The following is a 16,638-nucleotide window of genomic DNA, read 5'->3' as shown; positions in this document are numbered from 1 at the left end:
GGTATTAACACAGTATATAACAAAATGCATGATTTATAATATATTCTAACACGTGCATATGATAGGTCTTTTAGTCTTTTAAACCTATTGCTCTGACTTGTAATGTATTCCCTCTGTTTCAATTTAGATGAGATAGTTTGACTCGGCACGGATTTTAAGAAAAAAAAGAATATTTTTGAAACTTGTGGTCTTAAAAGCTTATGTGGTAAAAACTTTCTGGGGTCAGGATATTTTGTGATTATAAAAGCTTCTCATTAAGAGTAAAATTGGTAAAATAAAGAGTTTAAAGTTGAATTATTTCTAAATTTAAAAATGTGTCATTATTTTGAAACAGAATAAAAAGGAAAGTAAATCATTTAATTTGAAACGGATTGAGTATTACCTTTGGTTTAGTCTATCATGCTTTAACCAAAATTTAACAACAACAATAGCAATTATATCTCAGTAACAAATAAGTTGGAATCGGCTATCAACAACATTTACAATTACAAGTGAAATTGTGTGAATGATCAAGTTTTAAGTGGCAAATCAATTAGTTCTTCTGACATCAAATACGCATATTAGGCGTAGACTAATCGTTCTTTGCTTAATCACTCAGCCAGCCAACGAGCGTAAAGAGTAGTTGTGTGGGGTTCACATGGTGTGGTGTTGGGTCCCACAAAAGGCATCCCTGGAGCCCACCACTCTCTATCTCTCTATATTTCTCATTTTACCAATTCTTTTCATATTCCATTTCCATTATACACCTCATCCACCTATTCATATACACATACTATTATATACTCTTTCTCACAAATTCTCTCTCCTCTTAACTTTCTCTCTCTTGTTGCACAGCACCAGTCATATTCTCTGAAGAACACTTCTGACTTATTCCCGGATTCATGTCGGTATGTGTACAATCCAGCCCTAAATTTGGGTTTTTGTCCATATAATATTTCTTTTCTTTTTTCGGTTACTCGATTTTATTAATCCTTTCCAAATTACCTCATGAGTTAATTATCTCTGTCATGTTATATGTTTTTTCAGTTTCTGAATTTTGATTCATCGCTTTGTTCTTATGAAATTTACTTTGACTAAGCTGAATTAGATCGTCAAAAAAAAAGTATTTTATTGTTGCATTTTGACTGCTCCTGAGGTACTTTACCGCTGTTTATTAGGGTGAACTTTAATTGTATGCTACAAATGATATCATAATTGTTACTAGGTGGTTTCTTCCCGTGGCTAAGCCAGGAAATTCGATAAAGGTGTTCAAATTTTGAATATCCTTTGTCAATGGGCTATGCCAAAGGTGTTAAAAGTCTATTTTTTAATCACTAACAGTAATATTTTACCATGTACATAGTATAATTTTTCAGCGAAGTGTGGTCAAGTACATAGCTTCGTCCTTGGTTTCTTCCCATCTGCCTAATGCTTGGTTGGGCAGAGTTACCCAGCAGCAGTGTTGGTGTGAGATACCAAGTACTTGGTGGAATAGTCGAGATGCACACAAGTTGCTAAGACACTGTCATTAAAAAAAAGCTGTTACTAGAGGCCTCCTTTAGTCTCTTTATAAAATTCATCATTTGATAATTATTTTTCTTTTCCCTTAATTTATTTTCAAATGCAGAGTTGGTAGTATGGTCTGATTAACCCCATAAGTTATATCCTATAGATTGTGCCTCTCCATTTTTTTCCTTGTTGGGTCACTGAAATTTTGTAAAGTATGCACTTACTCGACTATATTTAATTGCATATAAAGTTGGAGTTGATGTGTTCTATTGCTAAGAGCAGAAAAGGGAATTGATGTAGGACTTTATTGGATGCATTTGGTAGATGGACTATGATGTGTCCTTATAACTGTACTGTAACTTTTGCGATTAATATGGAGATTCTATTGATTAATTCGACTTGGTAATTCTTTGTCGTTTGGCTTTCATAATTTAGCACTGGTATTGCCGTGTGTAGATTTCTAACTCCTAGTTAATGCAATAAGTTCTACGACATGCTTCTTATATTTAGTGCATAAATCCTCTATGCCGATGCATTTCTTGATGGTAAAATATATATCACCCCAGCTGGAGTTAATTTGAGATGTCTAAGAAGTTTATGGATAATATGAATGTTATGGCGTTTCGGCCTTAGAACTCTTTGAAGGTATCAAGGCCCTTTTACAGAGATTGAGGTCATAGTGGTTTATGAACTTCTTAACAGAGGATGGCTATGATGCCAGTTTCCAAATATTTGGCTGTTACCCTTCATCTATTTATGTGAAATAAATGCGGGGAGGCGGTAGGTGAAGGAAAATTTGAGAAGAGAAAATGGATTATGAGAGAGTGACTTTAGCTACTGACTGGCCCCTATAGATCTAAACCTGTTACTTGGGAATTCACATATGTATATTGTTCCAATCACTGAGCGAGCCCTATGATCAGATCCTTGTCATGTATCAAAGAACAATCCTTTTATCACGTACCTCGATTTATGCAACTCAGATGCTCTGGATCAGCTTTGATATGAACTGCAGTTCATGCAAGAAAATAGAAGGGGAAATCTGGTGGTGTCTTTTTGTTTGGTTGCATATTGGGATTTGGAAGACATGGAGAATTTGACCATGCTTAGATTACTTAGTTTAACTTGTAGAATAAAATTTTAGGGAACTAGCTCCTTTTAAGCGCATAAGATCACGTGATTTCCATCAAATAAGGTTTTAAAGAAGTAAATAAGAAGGATCAAAAAGAATTTCCGAATAGTCTTACTTCAGGAACTCCAATGTGCATGCTTAACAATATACATACATTAATATATCAGGGAGTATTCTCATGTTTGTCCAATTATTTACGTTTTCTTGTTTCCCTTTTTATGTCTAACCATCAGCAGGAGAAGGGTCAACCATTGCCTAAGTTTGGTGAGTGGGATGTCAATGACCCAGCTTCAGCAGAGGGATTCACGGTGATCTTCAACAAGGCCCGAAATGAGAAAAAAACAGGTGGCAATCCAGAATCACCTTCAAAGGCTGATTCCAATACAAAGCAAGCAGCAGACCCGTTCAAACCTCAAGCTGTAAGTTGATCTTATAACTCAATGTGAACTTTTTTACCACTATGATCTTCTTTTTCCTCCTCTCTCTTTTACCACTTATTTTATTTTATGTATTCCTAACCAAATATCTTCACACAATTAAAACTGAGATAATTTTTGTTGTTATAGCATACATCTTCATATAAAGAGTTTTTGCGTATAAAACATAAGATTTCTATTATCAAAGAGGTGAAATACCATAGCCGCTCCATCATCCCCCACCCCTCCCCACCCCAACCGAAGAAAAAAATAAAGAATAAAGGAGAAGAAAGAATGGCCGGAGTGTTATCCAATGTCCAAGCTTAAGCCGCTTTTAGGCTATCTTTAGTAGCATCTGTCTATGATACTATTGTCCTGATTTGGTGTGTTCTTCATGAAACATTTTTCAAAATAAATTGTCAATCACATTGTAATCAAGTAGTCAATATTACTTGAAAGATCAGCGAAAGAGTTTGATCGCGAATGAGCTGAAATTAGGAGAAAATTGAGAGATTAAACTTCATAAAACAACAACCCAGTATAATCCCACTAGTGGGGTCTGGGGAGGGTAGTGTGTACGCAGACCTTACCCCTACCCTGGGGTAGAGAGGCTGTTTCTGATAGACCATCGGCTCCCTCCATCCAAGAACTCCCCACCTTGCTCTTGGGGTGACTCGAACTCACAACCTCTTGGTTGGAAGTTAAGGGTGCTCACCACTAGAGCAACCTACTCTTGTCTAAAAATGATCCAAAATATTTTTAGTGTATATATAGGGTCAATAGGATAGTCGCATACTTCATATAGGGTGGAGGAACTGCATTGTTGCCCAAGCATAATCCATCGAAGCTGGCTAACCTTCATACAAAGCGCCTAATCAAATTTATAAAAACCTCAATGGAGTTGAGGGTCTAAACTGGGATGATCAACGATAAAATAAGCTTAAGCCAATGTAGGGACTCGACTCGGAAATCGTTCTAGGTCTAGGTAGTGAACTTCTCCAGCGAGAAATTCACTAGTTTGCATGAACGCCCCATGGCATGTTATTCTGATAACTGAGAAATCGTTGTTTTCTAGCTTCGAAACTCGGATAATGGGCCACAAAACATTTTCTCTTATGTGTTTAACTATAGTTTATGTAAAATGTTCTATAAATAATAATTGGTGATATAAAATATTCATAAAGAGATTACTCCATTTTTGTAAATATTTCTTGTGATTTCTTATACAATATTTCATATTTTAATATATTTGAAAACTTTATTTATGATATTTAAAGCTAAATACAATTTTGTGGTGCCTGTGTCCTGTCTTTTCTGTCTAACACTCCACTCATAGGTAAAACTCTTGCTCCTAATAAAATAGTCTTCATAAACACCACACTGTGTTGGCTTCTTAAATTTTGATAAATGGAGAAAGAATAAAGATTTCTTTCCTGTTAGACAAAGCATAAAATTTGTAATTTACTTATTGCATACTTTCGTCTAACTAAGTTGAATAGAAAATTAATTAGAAAAACTTTGTTTCTAAGTTGGGCATGGGTTCTTCTGGATGTGAGCATCTATAACAAGTGAAGGACTGTACATGGGATCTTATACCCTGGTGCTGAAAACGGGTCTTTTTACTCCTTTTGTTTTGACTTCTCTTGAATGGAACTTTCTATTTTAAGTTTGGAGTTAATTGTCAGGTAAGTTTGGTGTTTTAGCTTGTACTTGGGACAAATAACTAGAGAATTTGAAGAATTCCACCCGGTAGTAACTTCCATTTGGGTGGTTTTTTTTTTTTTTTTTTTGGGTTTGGGGGGGGTGAAGCAAGTGATATTACCCCTTTAATCCCAACATGTTCGGTAAGATCTGCTTACACACTACCCTCCCAAACTCCACTTATGACGCGTGGGATTCCACTGGGTTTGTTGTTGTTGTTATTGTAAGTCAAAGATTTTATAAATGCTTGAGCCAGTGTGACAAAAAACATGACTACAAATTGTGCAAATCCCCTATTCTGTTGAAGGTATTGGAAAAAAGGAGAAAGGTACACGCAATTTTATTTTAGAATATACTATCTTTTTATTTTCTTCCGTATCTTTTCTCCTGACATGCTGCATGATGGTGAAAGTTGGGAAGACTTGGTCGCCTGTTGTCATGTTGTTGCTGTTGTTATTTTTGTTTGTCCTCTCTTTGAAATTTATCTTTGTGGCTAGTTATGACTGTGGATCTTAATGTTAGGTTAACTTACCCAACAACTGGGTTGTCATGTTGTTTGAACGGACACTAACATTTCTCTGGTGAACCTCTGAAACATTCCTGTTATCTTTTAGGATCTCACGTTATGTTTTATTTTGCAGAAAAAATGGTTTTGCTGCATGCAAAGCCCCCATGCAGAATCCTGACAAGGTTATCTATCTGCCCACGTCGAATATTGGATTCATATTCATAACGAACTCCAGAACTCCCTTTGTGTTGGCGCTGGAGACAGAGGAACTGCTCAAGTCGTTTTTGTCTTGTAAACTTGTATTTTGTGTTGTACCTATATGATGTATTTTGTATTTTACATTTAGCAGACAAGTTTTCGATTGCTTTCATATACGTGTGGTTAGTAGAGCACATCTCAACTATTATTATTCTGAAAATTTCATCACAATCATATCTTGTTTGCATAGATTTTTCTGGTCCCAAGCTTACCAACTTATTGCGTATTCACGACTAACTTGCATTATGCAGCCATTTGGAGTTGTATGTGTAAAATTGCTATATAATTGCTGACATCTGTTAAACTACCAAATAACAGGATTTTAGAAAACTTTTAACAACCTAAGGATCTGTAATTTTGGAGTAAGATTAGAAACCGCACGCATGTTGTTAGGAAAATCTCACTAAATCCTGAAAGAATGTAGTACTGAAATAACATAATTTATGAATAAAACATCTGTGATTCTAGTTTCTGTGGGATCTGCCTTCAGAAAAAGGCACAAAAAATTAATACATCTAAAGTTTACAAGGTTTGGCAGAAGAATATCATCATCCCTGTGCCAAAAGCTAAACTCTGGACTGCCCCAGCTTTCTTTCGAACAAATTCTTGAGGAGGAATACTTGCAGAAAACTAACACAAATAAGAGCTGAAGACTCGAACAGAGCTTTGTAGACGGCTCTTTTGCTCATTCCTTCATTCACTGCATTAGTAGGAATTACATCTGTGAGACCATGCACACTTTCATGACTGCAGCTAATCTGGGGAGACAACTTCATATGATGAAGTCTAAGTTTGAGATGCAAAAAGTAAAAACATACGTAGTATACTGGCGGACTCTAAGATAGATGTCTGGTCATACAAGATTAGATAATTAGAAATGATTTACATTTGGAAGAAAGTTAAAGTAGCACACGAGGATAAAGTGAGGGAACGTTGTTTGAGATGGTTTGATCATGTCCTGAGTCGACCTTCAGATGCACCCGTTTGTAGGTGTGTCACCATGGTTAGTGAAGGTATTCAAAGAGGATGAGGTAGATCTAAAATTGTATGGAAGGCAGTTGTCTCGAAGGAGATACGATTTCTAGGGATCCCTGCAGATTAAGCAAAAGATAAAACACAACGAAAGAAAAATATCTATATAGACGATACATATTAGTAAGAAATATGTTTTAGTCATTAGCACTTTTACTATAGGTATTATGCTTTAAGGAGTGGTTTAGTCATTAGCACTTTTACTATAGGTATTAACCTTTCAGAGGTTTGTATGTTTGGAAGATATACTAAACTTCTAATACTCCCTCCATTTCAATTGATATGACGTAGTTTGACTCGACACAAAGTATAAGAAAAAATAAAACTTCTGAAACTTGTGGTCTTAAAAGCTTAAATAGTAAAAGCTTTTGTGTGGCTATAAAAAATTTTCATTAAGAGAAATGAAAAGGGCAACCCGGTTCAGTAAAATGAAAAGGGCAACCTGGACCACAAGTGTAAGGCCCCGTAAGATTTCGCAAAGGAAAAATAATGTTTCGTGGTACTGAACTGGGCTTACGTGTTTGAGGATTGTATAAATTCTTCGCGGCGAGCTTGCGAGCCACGGCTCGGACTTTTTGGGTTGAACAATGCACTGAAAAGTAAAGGAAAAATTTGGGCAGAAGAAATGCACTTCTGCGGCCCACTATGCGGCCGCAGAATCACTCTGCGGACCGCATAATGGTCGCAGAGTGAGACAGTCTTTTGGGCCATTTTTGATGTCATTCGCGGCCCATTATGTGACCACAAAACCATTTCGCGGGCCGCACTCTGATCGCATATCCAGCTTTGAGATTTTTCGGAGGGAGGTTCTATGGCGCATTATGCGACCGCAGAACAGGTCTGCGGGCCGCATAATGACCGCAGACCGAGTCAGATTTGTCCAATTCTGGATAGGGCTGTGCATGGATCGGATCGGATTTAGCACATTTCGGATCGGATTTTCGGATTTCGGATTCTAGAAAATGCAATCCGAATCCGATCCGAATTAATATCGGATCGGATTTTCGGATTTCGGATCGGATTATTATGCCTCAAAGTTGCAAACTCATATGTATATTTTCTTTGTAAAAGAGGCAATACAATAAGAAAAATTCATGTTTATACAATTATGAGAGTACTATGGTGCCAATAGAGCTAAATCCATCAATTGTAAAGGTAATAACTTGGAGGAAAATGTAAAGGAAGTATTAATTATCCGAATTAAAGTTTAGAATTTATACATGCCCTAATAATTTCGGATTTCGGATCGGATTATATTAAAATTATACCGATCCGAATCCGATCCGAAATCCGAAATTTTAATAAACACAATTCGAAATCCGATCCAATCCGAAATCCAAAATTGAACGGATCGGTTCGGATTTCGGATATCCGATTCAAATGAACAGGCCTAGTTCTGGAGGGCAATTATGCGGCCTATTCTGCAGACCGCATACCCTGTTCCGGAGCTTTATTTTTTGGGTTTTTAAACCCGACCCTATTTTGTTAAAACATATGCCATAGTCCATTTTTGAGCATATTTCTGATATTTTTAGAGTGAGAAAGAGTTCTTAGAGTGGGGAAGTAACATTCAACCTAATATCCAACAATTCTTGCTCAATCATTGAGGATTAACAAAGAAAGTCCTCATCTTAAAGGTAAGAATCTATGCCCTAGCTCTTAATTTCGAAAATCTACTAAAAAGGGAATAATTAGAAAGACAATTCTTGGGTATCGGAGTTGTTATATTGCATGCATGTGTTATCAAAGAATGTGGGAAGGTTGTGAGCTAAAAATGGTAGAGAATGGGTTGGGGAATGATGGAATCTTTCACAAAAGGGTCTTAAAAATATTAATGTACACCTAGTGTTTGATAATGTACTTAAATGAGCTAGAATCATGACCATCTTCCTAATTTTGGTCCAACTTGTTATATTTCTAAAATAGATCGAAGTTGCTAAGAATTCCGGAACGTTTTAGAGTTTAAAGGAAGCTCAATTGAGGTATGTTGGCTAAACCCCCTTCTTCTTAGAATCGAATCCCACGGTGTTCATGTAATTGGTGTAAGTCCCAAATTGATCATTATAAATTTGGTTAATCCTAATGTGTTTGTGTTGAAGGATGTATATTCAATATTTATTCTAAATGCTTCATCATGTTATCTTGCCATTTGAGGATGTGTTCAAAATGTGGAATATGTGTTAGAAATGTTAAGACTTCAAGTCAAAATCGAAATAAAGGTTGTTATGCCAAATTGTATGAAAAGCATCTATGTGCCTAAGACTCACAAATTGCTCATATGTGAATTTAATGTCTTGAATGGGAAGTCTTATTGTTGTTGATAATGATAATGATGTTTGAATATGGAAAGGGGAACGGGAATTATAAAATACGGCCAAGTGCCAAGAATGACGTTATAATTATGGCCACCGGTGCCAATGAATCGAAAGGATATGAAAGAAGTATGAGGTAAGATGATTGACTGAAAAAGGTAATGTCTTGGGTGAGACGACCTAGCCGATCGAGCTGTGATCGGACGCCATGATGCACATATGGTGGTGACTATGCTGAAAATTATAATGAAATTGTCATTATGGTTGATGTCTCAAATGAGACGACCAAGCCGATCGGGTCGTGATCGGGCTCCATGTAAGAATATGGTGGTATTGTGAATCATGGTATATCGGCACTAAAGATCACCCAACCTAATAGCATGGAAATTGACTTGAAAACTTATGTGATCCTTAAACTGATGTTTTAGCATTATTTGAAACTCTTATTGAATACTTGATTGTTCCCCCTTGTATTATTATTCATTCTATTGAGATGGTGTTTAGTTTTACATACTAGTACTATTCGACAGTACTAACGTCCCTTTTGCCGGGGGCGCTACATCTTTAAATGGATGCAGGTGGTTCCATAGCAGGCAGTGTTGATCAGCGATAGTGGTACATCCTCTTCCCATCAGACTTGGTGAGCCCCACTTCATCTCGGGGTCACGTATTGTATCTTTTGTTCATATTATTATCATGTCTCGAGGTATAGTCGGGGTCTTGTTGCTGGCACTAACATAACACTCTTTTGTATCTTTTAGAGGCTCCGTAGATACTATGTTGGTTGTACATGGGTGCTAGAAAGGTCAAACAAGTTATGTTGTGTTTTAATCACATATTCCACTCAAACTATAAGAATATGTGTATTTTGAGACTTAAAGGTGATGTAACCAATGAGACGATTTAGTATTGTATATATGATCTTCCTACTGTCTAATTAATGAAATCATGTCTTCTCTTGATCATGGGTGAGTTGGATAGAAAGTATTTAACAGGCTTGCTCGACCGGGTTCACTCGGTTGAGCGTCGGTCGCGCTTCCCGAGGTTGGGACGTGACAACAAGGGTCTATTGTATGCAGTCTTACCCTGCATTTCTGCAAGAGGCTGTTTCCACGGCTTGAACTCGTGACCTCCTGGTCACATGGCAGCAACTTAATCAATTACGCCAAGGCTCCCCTTCATTAAGAGTAAAATAGTTAAAATAAAAAGTCTAAAGTCCTTCATCAAAAAAAGAAAAAAAAGTTTAAAGTTAAATCCTTTTCAAATATGGAAATGTGTAATTCTTTTTGGGAACGAACTAATAAGAACACAAAAATTGAGACGGATGAAGTACTTTTTATTTGTATTTGCATAATATTGACATGAGATAATTTAAATTGAGTAAAAATTCATATAGCCGACCCTAACTTGTTTGGGATTAAGGAATATTATGTTGTTGTATAAAATATAAAGGAAGAAAAATTATTCTCCTGTTGTGTCTCATTGAGTCAATCCAATGAGAAATTTATACACGGAAAGGAACGATATTCTCATGTTGTGGCATTGTTCCTCATTGAGACAACACAATGAAAATCCAACTGCCGCTATGTCACAGCAAAGGTGAAATATTTAAACCACTAAATTCCAGATATATAATGTAAATCCCAAGAGAACGACTGCAAAAGTGAATTGAGTTAATAGGCTTAACTTTTACATCAACTTGATATTCAAACTATTATTGGATGCCCACGTTGATGAGCAGAAGTGAACAACTCTATGTAGCTCAGCTGATTACCATTTACTGCAAATTAATTCTAGGTGGGTGACAGGCATGAATCATGGATTTCCAAGACTAGTGTTTAATTTTGATATACTAAACTCTCAAAACAAGACAGACATCCCAAAGGAGGAAAATTGAAAGGGAAAAATTACCCCATTCTAAAGGCGTGCTAAAGGGAAAAGGTAACTGAATTCTATCACAAATTGGTACTGATGCAGTTGAAGTTGCTTCATGTAAGAAACCACAAGAAAAAAGAGTAAACATTACTATATCAATACCTATTGCCTGACGGTCTGTCTGGGCCTCTAGCCAGTGCTGCTCAAACTGAATGTTGTATAAAGCTTCTTCTAGCTTTCCGATGTGCTCAAACAAAGGCTTGAAATGCTCTGCAAGTCTCAAACAAATCAAGTAAAATATCTAATATAAGTATAAGAAGTCGAAACCAAGATAAAGCAAAGTAGCACGCGCACCATCTTTTGCATGCTCATCATGGTATACAAAGTGAGCAGCGTGTAGATCAAAGTCAACGGTTTCATGATAGGGCGACTTGTTAGTGAAACAGAAACGGTAAATTCCTTCATGATGAGCTACAAACTCGGACTTCTCGCTTATTTTGTCACGAAGATCATGAATCTGTTCTCCAGAAGGCCCTTTCACCTAAAATCTCACCATCTTAGCAACATCAATACAATAATCCAGTATAAATAACTGACTAAATAATAGATAAAAGCAGAAAATGTATGACTTGACTATTTAAGATATCATCATCATGAAAGCATGAAGAAACGATCGCAGAACAAACTACACCGAATATTAAGAAAAACCTGAGTCTAGTATTCTTTGTGTCAATAAGTATCCATCTCTTTAATTTACAGTTCTGCAACTCAAAACTTCTTTGAATATGCACCGTCATAGACTCATTCCCATGGATGGGATTCAAGCAACACCCCCCCCCCCAAAGTCCCCCGGGTTTTTGCGATTCCTCCTCGAGGTTCTCATCTGAACCGAATCGAAATCGAAATGGACGGTGCAAATCATACTAGAGGGGGATGTCTCCCAAATTATACAAAAACAGTTTTTCGATGGACTGTTTTCTACTTGAGGTACATTTTTATTTTATTTAGGTCGATGCCAGTTAGCTTTCTAGAAAAGAAATAAAAAAGACACCTTTGCTAGATTCTGTACATTCTCTTCATGAAAACAAAATCAACAAAATATTCAAATAACATCACCAGGTTCTAAGTCCACTCCCATTATCTACAGGTTCAGTATAAGATGCACTTCTTACCAGGTTTAATCTTAATAAAATACCAGATATAATAAATTATTACTAATAATGTACATATTTTTAAAACTCCATTAATTTATTGGGCTCACATAGGGAAAAAGAAAGACAGCAGAACAGAGGTTTAGTAAATCATACCACAAGATCAACACCCTCTTCTTCACTGTAATGCCAAGAGCCATCGGACTTAATGACAACAAACGAATAATGAACTGTTTCCCCCATTTCAACCTTATGTGAAAAGCATTCTTCTTTCTCAATTACGAATCTAATCCCAAATGCCCCATTGAAGTTCCATGCCACCACCAATATTGTCACCGCCATCCAAACTTCAGATCTCATCTGAGATATATAAATTCTCAGTTCGATTTTCCAAATCTAACAAAGATTAACAGAAAAACTGAATATTAGGCTTACCATTTTAGGGAAAGAAGTGGAACTTTGACCAAGTTAAGGTACAGCACATCAAGAAAAAGGGACGTGCGGTGTAATACCCAAAACTACTTTTCTCTAAGAGACCGTTTTATATTGCTTGACACAACCCGTTCTGGAGTTGGAAGTTGGCAACGTTGTATTAACCAAACCTTAATGTAATCTTAAGATAGTGAAGTGAATAAATTTTATTTTACTTTTTTATATCAAAAATAAGTTGGCATTCCCCACGAATTGGGTACTCCTTATTCCTTAATACCATTAATTTTATTTTACATATTTATATCCAAAGCGGGCTGACCCAACCCAATCTTACCAGGATAAAATTCAAAAAAATCACTTCTCAGCCCCTATAATCTATATATCTATATATAAATATAATGCAGGGGAATTAAAAGCTGATGTGGCACTCTCATATCCCAGCAAATGTATTTATCTAATTTCTTAGTTTTTCATCTTTTTCCTCTAATTTTAATTCAACATAATTAATTATTAAATCTGAATATTAGGTTCAATTACATCCACTAATAATGAGGAAACAGAGAAGGCAACGGTTTCAAAATTCTCAGAAAATTTTCTAGCCAAAATTTGTATCTGGACATCCAAAAGTCGCCATATGAAACGCACCTTTATTGAAGAAAACAAAAGTGCTCCTTCGTAACAACAATAAAAGCAACAAAAAGTACCGCAGTTAACATTCCACTCTCCCTCCTACAGCCTACAGGTTAGTAATTCTGATACCCACACTGAAGTTCATTAATTTCTTAAAACTCTAAAGGTAATTATTTTATCGTTGTTGAATGTTGATACATATGATGTTTGTTAGCTAAATTTTTTGAGTTCGTTTGAATATAATCATTTGTTATACCCTATGTTTGTTGTGGTTAGGGTTTTGATCTACTAAGAACGAGCGGATATATCTGAATATAGGTGGAAGAATCGTTAGCAGAGGCATCTCTCTTTTGGTGAGAACTGAACTAAGTTGTGAATTTTTTTTACTCAATTTAGTTTTTTTCCCTGAATAATTCGGAAAGATGGCTTTTTTTGGGTGAGTTTCAGAACCATTTCTTCAAAAAGTGAAAAGGCACCTTCTCTTGATGATTTTTTCCACGGCTCAGTTTGTTTTCACATCCTCGCAGTCTAAGGTATATACTCCACAAAATTATTAAACTCCTGCTTTTGAAAGTTAAAGTTCTCTCTTGCAATGTTAGGTCCACGTTAATTATCTTTTTCTTTTTATTTCTATCCACTTTATTCGGTGCCCGAAACTCTAATTAGTTGAAGTGTTGACAGCTCATTGGCAGACTTTCATTGTTTGTCACTTGAACAATATGTGTGTGTAAATATTTTAACAAATACGTATTTTTTTTAAGTTACAATCATTGTAAAAAAAATAAAATAATAATAATAATAATAATTTAGTGGGGGAGATTATATTCTTGTAAAAGCTTCTGCTTCTTCTTCTTATCTTACTGATATCCTTATTTTTCGGCTTTAATTCACTTCATTTAATGTGCGTGTCTCTTTAGATGTATGTTTTCAAAAATACCTAATTTTTATTTTTTCCTATATTGGTAATTTTTTGGTCTATAGCACCTAAATGCAACTTCGATCCCGTGCAGAAATAGATCCCATGCTTAATGTAATCTGCAATATGGATCTAGAATAATCAGTTTTCGCGATGTTATTCCTGGCTAGAACCAACATAAGACTACACGATCACGGGCACAACATAGATGATAGGGACTAAACAGCTGCATAATGGGTGAGATGGCTAGAATCCGGAGAGTGCAACTTTAATTTCAAGAAGTTTTGATGAATGATCGTAAAACTATTTCATTTGGAAGTTGAAAAGTGATGCTTAATGTGAGAAAGAGACAACAAGATCAATGGTGAAACAATTGACTTGTAATGTTGCAAGCTTTCTTTTATTGTAGTTGTGTAGATATATTGGAACTCAAATTACTTTGAATCTTAGTATTGAGGACTACAGATTACTACAAGATTGACAACAATGAAAAGTTTCGGGATGAAATGGAAGGAAAGGAAGGGAAAAGAACATGTGGATGGTTTTTGCTGCTGAAAAATGAGTATTTTTCTTTGTTGCACACACCTTAAAAACCAAAGGCTGCCTTGTGAAATATGGAGTGAGCTATAGTTAGGATATTATTACTCTAGAAAATGTATTCATTGGTTTGTCTTTTTTCTTTTCAAAATTAATTATTTAATTCGATTTCGTTTGATTTCTAATTGTAGAATTGGGAACGTAATCAATACTACATTCTTAAATACCACTTCCAAAGTTCTTTTACATTTCATTCTTTAAAATCCTCTTAATTTATTTCTCTTACCTTCCGCAATTGCATTACAACTTTTCGAATTCGTTATAACTCCTTTTCGTTCTTCCTAGACTCTCTAACTTTATAAGCTCTTATTCATTAACTTAATTGAGATTGATTATTACAAAGAAAAAAAAAAGAGGAGGGTTTCAGTTTACACTATATTAATCAACAAGATAATAGCACGTTTATTTGTTTAAGATACATTGATCTTCTCTTATGAAGAGTATGAACTCACCTAACTCTCTATTGAAAGAAAAGAAACGTTGAATACTTATACACATATATATTGGATGGAAAGTTAGATAAAGATACGAACTTTAAGTGTTAATAATAAAAAAGATTAAAACTTAAAGCCTGATCTGTTTGAATCTGTATACTAAAAGAAATTTTTAAAACACTATTAATATTTGGATATTAAAGAATATTATTTAGGTAAATAATTTAAATTGAGGTCTACCAAAACCGCGCGAAGTGCGGTAAAATCCACTAGTGATACATAATTCATAGAAGGTAAACTCTTAAGGTCAAACTCAAGATATTATTGAGAAAATGATCATCTGTAGTCCCTCAAAATTTTAATAGCCTATGTTTTTTCTCATTGATACGAAATGTGCCTTCGGCCCAAACATATTACATTTAATAATTTGAAATGTATATTTTATATATTTTTTGTATAGTGACAGTCTATTTTATATATTTTTTGTATAGTAACAGTCTATTTTGCATATATTTTGTATAGTGACAGTCTATTTTGTATATATTTTGTATAGTGACAATCTATTGTATATAAATTGTATAGTGACAGTCTATTTTGTATATAAATTGTATAGCGAATATTTTGTATAGTGACAGTCTATTTTGTATATATTTTGTATAGTGACAGTCTATTGTATATATTTTGTATAGTGACAGTCTATTGTATATTTTTTGTATAGTGGCAGTCTATTTTGTATATATTTTGTATAGTGATAGTCTATTTAGTATAGTGACAGTCTATTTTATTTCCCGAGCACTTTTATCTATCCAACGTATATAGACTTTTGTATGATGTATAAAAGTGTATATATATTATTCTTTTTACCTTAATCTTATCTATCCAACGTGTATAGACTATTTTGTATAAAAATTTATAATTAAGAAATTGCTGACATTTCTATTAAAACAAAAATCAAAGAACGGTAATGAACAAAACAATAGGTCCACCTCACAAAAAGATTAAAGTAATTCTATTGAATCGCAACTCACAAGACTCATGTTACTCTAATTAATTTTTTTATATTTAAATTGTTTGTTATTTTTTAGTTTCTATTAAACAAGTATAAATTTCTTTCTGCTAATTGTAAGTATTGGTAAATTTAAGGAACTCATTATTCGTAATATGAAAAACTGGGTATCTCTCTGACGAATATTTAAAGGGTATTTTACACCTTTTAATTTTTATCCATAAAATAGGAGATTGATTCAAAATGATCCAACTTGACCTTAAAAAGCAAAATGTGACACTTATTTAGATTAGAGGAATATCAAGACGAAGCCTTTAGAAGAAAAAAGAAGAGAGAGAGAGAGAGAGAGAGAGAAAAATTAAAACTTGCTCATTTCACCGTAAGTTGGTGCTTTTGGTTTTAGTTATATGAAATTTTTATTTTATTTCTTCAATTATTAAAAAAAGAAGTGATATCGACTTTGAAATAGCTTTCAGTTGTCTACTAAAACCCGTAAATCAAATGGAGTTAAATAAGAAAATTGATTTTTTTTAAAAATTTAATAATTTATGGTGGAGAAATAATGAAGAGTAGTAGATCGGAATAGATTAAAAACTCTACTTTACAATTTGAAGAGTTGATCAAATGGGTCAACGTATTTTTTTTGTAGCCAATGTAATAAGTTTTTGGCTATAACTTGCAATCAAATTTAATAGGCTAGCGATTGTCTTAATTTAGTGCCGAACGGCCATAAATGAAGTTTTCTCGATA

At 34.7% G+C, this 16,638-nt stretch overlaps 2 protein-coding genes and 1 long non-coding RNA gene across 6 annotated transcripts; 2 read left to right on the top strand and 1 right to left on the bottom strand.

The window, feature by feature from the left end:
- Positions 1-743: 743 nt before the first annotated feature.
- On the top strand, positions 744-5,694 carry LOC107787733 (protein NOI4). 2 transcript variants are annotated; one of them, XM_016609358.2, is made up of 3 exons: positions 744-887; positions 2,857-3,039; positions 5,379-5,694. In XM_016609358.2, the coding sequence occupies exons 1-3, from the start codon at positions 882-884 to the stop codon at positions 5,421-5,423; spliced, it is 234 nt and encodes a 77-aa protein (XP_016464844.1). In that variant the 5' UTR covers positions 744-881; the 3' UTR covers positions 5,424-5,694. The 2 variants fall into 2 exon arrangements, with proteins under 2 accessions (XP_016464844.1, XP_016464835.1); XM_016609349.2 differs by having other exon boundaries at positions 2,854-3,039.
- Positions 5,695-5,907: 213 nt separating this feature from the next.
- Positions 5,908-12,466, bottom strand: LOC107787713 (transmembrane emp24 domain-containing protein p24beta2). Of its 3 annotated transcripts, XR_012704610.1 has the most exons (6): positions 12,309-12,466; positions 12,030-12,233; positions 11,077-11,263; positions 10,885-10,992; positions 9,933-10,023; positions 6,069-6,203 (listed from the first exon to the last, which is right to left on the bottom strand). XR_012704610.1 is itself a non-coding variant. In XM_016609323.2 (5 exons), the coding sequence occupies exons 1-5, from the start codon at positions 12,309-12,311 to the stop codon at positions 6,070-6,072; spliced, it is 636 nt and encodes a 211-aa protein (XP_016464809.1). In that variant the 5' UTR covers positions 12,312-12,465; the 3' UTR covers positions 5,908-6,069. The 3 variants fall into 3 exon arrangements, 2 of the variants coding, with proteins under 2 accessions (XP_016464809.1, XP_016464817.1); XM_016609323.2 differs by lacking the exon at positions 9,933-10,023 and having other exon boundaries at positions 5,908-6,203; positions 12,309-12,465; XM_016609331.2 differs by lacking the exons at positions 6,069-6,203; positions 9,933-10,023 and adding an exon at positions 6,218-6,594.
- A 217-nt stretch (positions 12,467-12,683) lies between these two features.
- LOC107787680 (uncharacterized) lies at positions 12,684-14,612 on the top strand. Its single transcript, XR_001648455.2, has 4 exons — positions 12,684-13,047; positions 13,212-13,288; positions 13,383-13,468; positions 13,946-14,612. It is a non-coding gene; the product is annotated as an uncharacterized LOC107787680 (long non-coding RNA).
- The last annotated feature ends 2,026 nt before the right edge of the window (positions 14,613-16,638 follow it).

This window comes from Nicotiana tabacum, chromosome 21 (genome assembly GCF_000715075.1).
Source record: "Nicotiana tabacum cultivar K326 chromosome 21, ASM71507v2, whole genome shotgun sequence".
NCBI lineage: Eukaryota > Viridiplantae > Streptophyta > Magnoliopsida > Solanales > Solanaceae > Nicotiana > Nicotiana tabacum.
This window is presented reverse-complemented; position numbering and strand designations above follow the sequence as displayed.